At 52.2% G+C, this 8,778-nt stretch overlaps 1 protein-coding gene across 1 annotated transcript; it reads right to left on the reverse strand.

Annotated features, from left to right (window-relative positions):
- Positions 1 to 4,064: 4,064 nt before the first annotated feature.
- Positions 4,065 to 7,925, reverse strand: SPACA3 (sperm acrosome associated 3). The gene is made up of 4 exons (XM_028109427.2): positions 7,649 to 7,925; positions 6,673 to 6,831; positions 6,162 to 6,240; positions 4,065 to 4,131 (listed from the first exon to the last, which is right to left on the reverse strand). Exons 1-4 carry the CDS (start codon positions 7,833 to 7,835, stop codon positions 4,065 to 4,067), a joined length of 492 nt encoding a protein of 163 aa, XP_027965228.1. The 5' UTR covers positions 7,836 to 7,925.
- Positions 7,926 to 8,778: the final 853 nt, after the last annotated feature.

Genomic DNA, 8,778 nt, shown 5'->3' on the forward strand with positions numbered 1-8,778 from the left:
TCCCCCTGAGAGGGAGAAAGCCATCCCAAGAGGGCTCAGAAGGGGCAACGGGTCCCTCTGGAGGGACGCCTAGGGCCTGACACTTAGCTGGTACTTAATACCATTGCATGAACTGCTCCTCTGTTGAAAGAAGGTATCAGGGCTAATTCATTCACCGATTCTGCAAACATTAGCTGACTGCCCACCATTCATTCTTTACTGCACCAGTCATGCATTCAACAGGTTCATTCTTTCACTGAGAACCCCCTACGTGCCAACCACTCTTCCGAGTGCTGGAAATACAGGGAACAGACCCATTTCCTGCCCTCGTAGTGCTTACCATCCATAAGGAGACAGAAAATGGGATGTATGTAAATTCACATGTGCATGAAATAATCTCAGACAGTAATTCACACTACAGTAGTAAGATCATGACAAGAGGGGAGAGGAGCTTCCTTCAGCTATGGCGGTCAGAGAAGTTCATCTGAGGATGTGAAATTGAGACAAGAGCTGGCTGGAGACTAATAGCCACTCAAGGATCTAAGGAAATGGCATTCCAGGAAGACCCGAGGGCAGGCGTGAAAGCCGTGCAGTGAAAACAAGCATGTTGACTGCCTGGAGTGCGTGCATGGGGAAGAATGGCAGGGGATGGTGACAAGTATGAAGCAGCCAGGGACAGAAACCCACCAGGGTAAAAGCTTCTGAGCAGTTGAGAAATGAATCTGTAGATGTCGGCTGAGCCTAGCTTGTGAGAGATCTTGTGTACCAAGCCAAGGAACTTGGACTATAATAAAGGTGAGAAAAGCCATCATATGGCCAGGATGCAAGGGAGTAAGAAGGTGGAACCCTCACAGAAGGGAGGAGGCGGGATGGCAAGGGACACTCTCACGGTGTCGGTGAGGTCAGTGTCATTGTCCCAGGAAAGAAGTGACAGGGGCTTGAGTTAAAGCAGTGGTATCTGGGATGGACAGGAGGGACAGTTTCCAGAGATATTAGAAAGCTTTTAAGAGGCAGGACAGAGTGAGCAATAGAATGTGGGGCGAGTGTGACATGGATGTGAAGAGACATGAGGAGGTAGCCTGGTTACTCTACTCAGTCTGAGAATATCACTTAGAAACTGGGACTTCCAGGTTGACCTATAGACCATTTAACCCTCATGCACAGGTGAGGGCTCTCCCCTAGATTCTCCTCTTCCATCTCCACCTGCTCCTGGTCCACCCCCCAGCCCAGGCCTCCAGGATCCCTTGTCCAGGCCTGCCCTTGCCCAGCCCTATTTTCATGCCAGCCTCCACGTCCTTTTAACAACACTTGCTTCGATTCCAAGGACCACCTACTCCTGAGTGAATGGGACCCAGTGGAGCAACTGGCTGGTTGCAGGCAACAGAAACCTAAAGTGAAGTTGAAATAGAAGGTATGCATCACCCAGAGATAATAGGCCAGGGGTCTCAGGCCAGGTGAGGGAGAGCACAGACTGCAGGTGGCCCAGGACAACCACCTCTCAGCAAAATACAGTGACCTAAGAACATATGGAATCTCCTAGGTGCAAATTTATCTCTTCTGAGCCTCCATTTCCTTATCTGTAGAATGGGGATAACAAGGGGAGCTCCATGATAGTAATTGTTCCAGGGTCTAGATTAGATGGTGCATGGCACATGGTAGGTACACAGTGTTGCCTCCAAATTAAAAAGAGAGCAGTATCTCCCTATGACTTAATGCGAATGGATCCTTTTGTCGTTGATCCCCCAGAAGCCAAACTCCCAGCAAGGAGCTATTCCTTCACCACCGTCCACGTGTATGAGCAGCCCTCACGTTTTAGCATCACCTTGATGTGGAGGCAAGAGCTCCACAGAGAGGCAGAAGCAAAAGCCAGGGTGGGACACAAGGCAGGGCCAGCTACGCTCTGGCGATGCGAGGGGCCCAACACCAGACCAGCAGCGGAAGGAAACTGGCTGCCTTACAAGTTGTGGACACTTCGCCACCCCTCTGCTGTTTGCTGACCAGTGGATTTGGAGATGGCAGGTCGGTGGGGAGGGGCAGTCGTCATCACAGTCATCTCTCCTCCCGGGGAAGCACTAGCCATGCCTCAATCAGAAAACTGCGGGGTTCTCTGAGTCCTTTCCAGAAGAATCTACAATCTCAACTCACAGCTCAGCCTCTCAGTCATCACAGCGGTTGCTTCTCTTGCTACCATATCCACAGTGATCCTGAGACTTGCTCACCTTCCTCCTTCACACACAGTCCCTCCCAAGGGACCTGAGACACTGAGCTCCAGGTTAATGGGAGACAGTGCTGCCTCCTTCTGAGCTTCCCACATATTGAGGAAGGCAGAGACGTGTGGTGTGCTGCCTGGAAGCCACCCACACCCTCCACCCAATCCTCCAGCCTCCCAGCAACGGTCAACGGTACCAGGGGTAACTAACTTCCTTACCGGGCTGAGACGGCCACCAGCACTTGAATTTTCTGCCGCTAGGGGGCACTGGAAAGCAGGGTGAGAGTCTAGCTGAAGCCCAAGGTGTGTCTCCACTCGGGGTGCTCCACCCCTTGGCTTCTGCCAGTGTGTTAGCAGTCTCCACTGTGGCCACCCTCTGTGACCAGAGCCACAGAAAACAAATGTCCCAAGGACCGCCCCAAACAAGCCTGGAGTGTACCACAGTAGACCCAGACAAGGTTGCCAGATAAAATATATAACGCCTAAAAAAAAAAAAAATATATATATATATATATATATATATATGATGCCTAACTAAATTTGAGTTTCAGGTACACAACACATCGTTGTTTTTGTTTTTGCTTTTTGAGAGAGAGAGCACACACAAGCGGCGGCGGTGGGGGAAGGGGGTTGACAGAGGGACAGGGAGAGAGAGAATCCCAAGCAGGCTCCACGCTCAGCGCAGAGCCCAAAGTGGGGCTCGATCTCATAACCCTGAGCCGAAATCAAGAGTCCGACACTTGAAGCTTCTGGGTGGCTCAGTCGATTGAGCATCCAACTCTTGATTTCAGCTCAGGTTATGATCTCAGGGTCATGCTAGCCTGCTTCCAGGGCTCAGAATATTTCCCCCCACATCGCCAGCACTTTTTTCATTCCTGTCTTATGCTGCCCCCAAATTCTCCCAACTGGAGACTGAGTTAAGTTGATAAGAATTCTCTTACATTGGTGTCAATGTGCTCAATCCTTTCTTTCTCATGCCTTGATGAGATCAGTTAGAAGGAAGGACTAAGAATTTCATTTCATTTCTGAGAAATAATTGTGCAGCACGTAACTGTTCAGGGATAGGGCAGACCTGGGATGGAGAACTGAACTCAGGGGAGGGCAGGAAGGGGCAGGATATGGAGTAAGCTCAGTTCATTCTTGGGAGACAGTCTCTGATGGCAGGGAGGGTGCCCAAGAAAATCTTTGCTCAATTAAATTTATCTGTGGGGGCGCCTGAGTGGCTCAGTCAGTAAAGCATCCGACTCTTGATTTTGGCTCAGGTCATGACTGTGGGGTTGTGAGATCAAGCCTCTGCTCAGCACGGAGTCTGCTTGAGATTCTCTCTCTCCCTCCCCCTCTGTCCCTCCCCCCCTCCCTAAATAAATAAATAAATCTTAAAAAAAAAAGTCAGACACTTAACCAACTGAGCCACCCAGACTCTCCAAACAGCACATCATTTTTTAATATAAGTGTGTCCCATGCAATATTCGGGACATATGTAGAGTAAAATTTATTTGTTGCATATCCAAATTTCAAATTTAACTCAGGCATCCTGTTTTGGTTATCATTGTTTGTTTTGCTAAACCTGGCAAACCTAGATCCGGGTAAAAGGTCTAGGAACTCTACCAGGTGTGGGCAAGGGAAGCACTGACCCCCACCCCCACCCGGGTCTCCAGGAATGGAGGCAAGCCTTCTGGGGTAGGCTTTATGGAGCCCAGCTCAGGTGGACAGGTGAAGAAACTCCGACATGCCACCTGGAAACACAGTGATAGCTGAGAACCACACTTACGTTAGACTATACTTTATTGGTTGGCTTGTCTTCCCAAGCCTGGATCAGAAACCAAACCACATCTCCCAGCCTGCTGTGCGTGGCCTGGTCCATCCACAGAGGATCCTACAAGTCACAGCCATCCACCCAGTCGCTGAGGTCCTTGCCCTGGCAGCGACGCCTCCAGGCCTCCCTGAGGATGGAGGAAGGAAAAGAGGAGAGACCAAGTCAGCTGCCGCCTTCAGTCCCTGCTCAGAGAACAGGAAGGAGGCATGGGCTCTAAACCATGGTAAGGAAAGGGGCTAGCAAGGGAAAGAGGGACTAGTAAACCCCATTCACTAGCAAAGAACCCCCTAGAAGAAGCAAAAAAGGAAAAGCATGGCCCTTAAAATGTCATTTACCTAACCTCCTAATTTCACTAATAGAGATACAGGGTAATTTGTTCAAGTTCACCCAGAAGTCAGTGGCAAAGGTCCAGAACCCCAGTCCAATGCTCTTTTCCCACACCATGCTCCCTCAGCAGACAGTCATGCTGCCTTACAAGCGTACAGCCCTTTACAGTCTACATAGCACTGTCCCATCCATCACTCATTTGTCTGCACCCTGCTCCACCCCCAGCAGCCCTGTAATGTAGATTAGGCAGATAGAGTGTTCCCTATATTCCAAATGAAACACTGAGACTCAGATGCAAAATTCCTCACCCAAGATCCACAGCTAGTAAATGACAGAACTGCAGCCCCACCCACTTCTCCTTGGCCACCAATCCAGGACTTTCAATTGTTGGTAACTATAGTTTATAGGCTCTTTCAGGACCATTACCTTACTCCAACACCACACGAGCATCTTCAAGATAAGCAAGATCCCGGGGTCCTGGGGTTCCAAATTTGGTGATTCCATGATGTCAATGTCAAAGAGCCCAATGACCAAGAGTGCCCCTTGAGGACCTCTAGAGATCTATCAATGAGGTGTGGTCAGCTGGCTTGTTTGCCTCTACCATTAGACTGTGAGAGCCTTGAAGGCAGGGACTGGGATCTCAGCTTCCCTGCAGCCCAGCACCCAGCACAGAGCCCGGCACGGGTGAGTTCCTAACATGAGCAGGTGGAGGAAATAAACCATACCCTTTCCACTTTCTGGGACCACTGCCTGTTATTAGCCTCAGCCACCTCTCAGGGGGGTATACCTGCCACAAATTTACTCCCAGTGTACAGAAGAGAGCTCTTCTTTGATATAACCCAAAAGGACCTGTTTCCTCCATCCCAGGGTGGTGCCCCCAAGACCTCAAGCCCTTGGACTCCTGCCAAGCCTACACTCACCCTTCCTGATCTGATAGCTGTACATTATGTCCTGCTGAGCCTGCCTCACTCCAGACTCTGTTCCTAGGGCATCAACTGTTCTCAGACCAACACATCTCCAAAGCTGGGGCCATGGTCAAGGTGCATCTTGGACCTTCTCTAGATTCACAGTCACATCTGTCTGTAGCTCCAGGAACCACCTGGAATATCTCACCCTCCCCATATCCTGCCCCTGCTGGTCTCTCATTCGGAAATGAGAGGAAAGGGAGGTTGGAGTCTCAGCAGTGAGACCCCCTTTGGAGGAGTCTGCAGGGTCACTGCCTCAGAGGTCCATCTGGGAACAAAAGATTTAGTCCAGTGCCCCATGGGATGCTCATCCAACCCCCTCGCCTATGACCATGGCCACTCCAAAGGCCATCTAGTGGGAAAGAGGCAGGAAAAGAGAAGGCTGACAACAGGGTGTGGCTCCCAAGCACCCCCCCCCCACACACACACACACACATCCCCACCATGCTTCAAGCCCGGAATCGCTTCTTTGATCTGTTGTACATCTTGGGCTTTTCTACAAAAGTTAATTTCGATGAAGATGCCACCGTTGAACAAACAAACAAGGTTGACCAGACCCAGGTCTTGTGGACCTGTAGGCAGGCATCCCAACAGAGGCATATGGTGGAAGAGCCAGGTTTGGCTCTAAGAGCTCCCGTGAATTGCTTATACTCCCAGACACTCAGTGTGTTGTCTGTAAATACTTCAGGGACAGTAACCCCTATGGCCGAAAGTTGGCTGCAGATCAGACTGTGAGGCCACAGAATGGTGGCCGGGACAATGTGAGCACTCAGGAAAGATTCGTTCCCTGCTGCTATCCACCAGTCCTGGCCACATCAGCCTAGGGGAGCGGGGCGGGGGGTGGGCTCTAGCCCAGGTTACCTACCAGCTGGCCAGACCCTGGGGCTGTTGCACGATCTTCATGGCACAGATAACAGTATCCTTAAGGTTAGGATTCAACAAGTCTGGGGTGGGAGGCAAAGAAATATGATGAGGGAACAGCGGACAGAGCTGGACATCCAGAGTCTGTCTGTCTGTCTGTCTCTCTCTCTCTCTCTCACACACACACACACACACACACACAAACACACACACACACAATGCCCTTCTCCATTCTAAAACCAACCCTGTCTCTTGATCCCTCTGGGAACACACAGGTATCACTCTACCACTCCCCTCCCCACCCTCCTACAGCTCTCAGGATAGTCTCCCATCAGATTCGTGGTGGACCTACCCTCATCTCTTGCCCCATCCCACTCTCCTAGGTAGGCCCAGAGGGGCATGGGGGAGTTCCCCACTCAGAGATACAGGCGAGAGGTGCAAACACCAGCGGGGAACAAGCCAAGATGGGTGCAGAGGCCCGGCCCCATGCCGCTCCCGGTTCGGACCCAGCCTACCGGAGCAGTACATCTGGCACAGGTTGGGGACCTCTGGGTTGAGGTTTTTGCACCACTTCCGGCTGTTGATCTGGAAGATGCCGTTGTTGGTGCTCCCGTCGGCTTCATGGTCCACAGCGGCTGTGTTGAAGCCACTTGTGAAGTAAGCAAGACAGACCCCTGCGTAGAGTGGAGACGCAGGCCCGAGGGTCAGGTGACCGAAGCCAGCGCAGACTAGGACACTCACACGCGGGTGCCACACGCGGGCTCCTCTGAGCCTCAGCTCCTGCCCCAAGGTGGTCAGGGTGGCTGTCCTCCCACCTACTTCCCCAGTGACTCCAGCAAGGCTCAGGGGGGCAAGGGACTCACTGAGGGTCACCACAGCTACTAAATAGCAAGAGTCAAGACTGTCCCTCAGGCCTCCTTTCTTCCCGCTGTCTCATCGCTCAGCATGTAGCGGGGCCCAAGAAATCTTTGTGGGACAAACGGACAAAAGCTAGATCTTTAGAGGCAAAACAAAGAAGACACAGGTGAGAGCTGGTAAGGGGCTAGAACAAGAGAAAAATGAGTCCAGATTCAGCTGGACCTCACAGCTTCCTGAAGCTACCAGCAGCTTGAAGAGTCTGCTCTTACTGGTTTGCTCAGTTTACTCTAAACCTCAATGGGAATGTCCAATCCTCTTGGCTGCCATTAGGATTAGGGAACTAAGCTATTCTGTTTCTTTGACTGTTGACTTCAGCAGTAGGGGCAGGGCAGGTAGGGGCATGCTGATTGGGCTGCCTGTGGCCTGCCTATTAGGTATTTAACTTGTGCTAAGTCTTGCCCACCTGTCTGGTCATAAACCCTTGATGTACAAGGGAGGGCTGAGGTTCAGAAAGCTTCCAAGACCACCTCCCCTGAGTGAGAGCAGGGAGGGAGGAGAGCAGGGAGGGAGGGAGGGGAGCAGGGAGGGAAGGGAGGAGTGGGGGGCGGCAGTGTCTGAGAGCGTGGTTCTTACAGTCAGCCAGGGTGGATGCCCGGTATCCCTCCATGCCAAAATCCTGGAGCACTCGGGCCAGCTCACAGCGACTGTAGACCTTGGCCTGGCTGGAGGTGAGCAGGCAGCCGAGCAGAGAGGCAAAAGCCAGCAACATGCTCCCCGGAGGGCACAGTTGCCTTCTGGGAGCCCAGCTCCTGGCTTCCATGCAGGCGTCGGAGGCACAGCCCCTGCCACGCTGGCTCACAGCTGGGTTTTGAGATGGCAGGCAGTTCAACAGCCCTGGTCCACCACTCACAGAAGGTTACCCTTGGAAGAAAAAGAAAAACGGGGTCTGAGTGTACCTGGGAAAAGGGGAGAAGGCGCCAACACTGCAAACCAGCTCCCTTGCAGCCCCGAGGAAGCCATCAGCCACGCTCCTGAGCTCTGAGATCCAGGAGAGGGTTCCCTGAGGCCAGCTCCCCTCCGTCCTGCTTTACACCTGCCCCAGCAGCTGAGAGAGGAGGAGGGGAACTGGGAGAGAAAACGAACGTGTTTGGAGCTCCATACTACTTGCCAGGCATCATCGAATCCTAAAGCCCTATGTTGCACAACTAGGAAGGAGCAAAGTTTGGAATAAGACCAATGTTTACGTGACTCCAAAGCCCCACGAGGTATGGCCATGAGCAGATGTTCCCAGAGGGCAAGGACCCAGCAATGGCATCAGAGTGTAAGCAGTCCCTACCCCCCCCATTGTCAAGGTGAGTGCTCTCCTTGGGTCTGCATCTTGCACTGGCTCCACGGGCCGGCCCTCGGTATCATGAAGGATGTTTGCACCTGGTTATGACCTTCACCTCCACTCTGTCTTAGCCACCCACTCCCATGGCCTGGCCATCCGTGCATCTCGCCACCACCCCGCTCTGCAACCTTCCATTCTCGTCTCTCTGACACATCCTCCCACATCTCCCGTGAACCTACCCCACCACACTTGCTGTCCACATTCATAGAGTCAAAAAACAAAACAGCCACATGACCTCACGAATGGTGTCCCAAAAAACACATGGCTTCCAACTCCACTGGACCTTCAAGCCATGGAGGACAACAAGGTGGGTTAAGGGTGTGGCTTTGCAGTGAGCCTTGAGTTTGAAGCCCACCTCCGCCCTGCACAACAT

Source organism: Eumetopias jubatus, unplaced genomic scaffold, assembly GCF_037043125.1.
Source record: "Eumetopias jubatus isolate StellerSeaLion01/CBP00866 unplaced genomic scaffold, mEumJub1_p1.0 scaffold_10, whole genome shotgun sequence".
Lineage (NCBI taxonomy): Eukaryota > Metazoa > Chordata > Mammalia > Carnivora > Otariidae > Eumetopias > Eumetopias jubatus.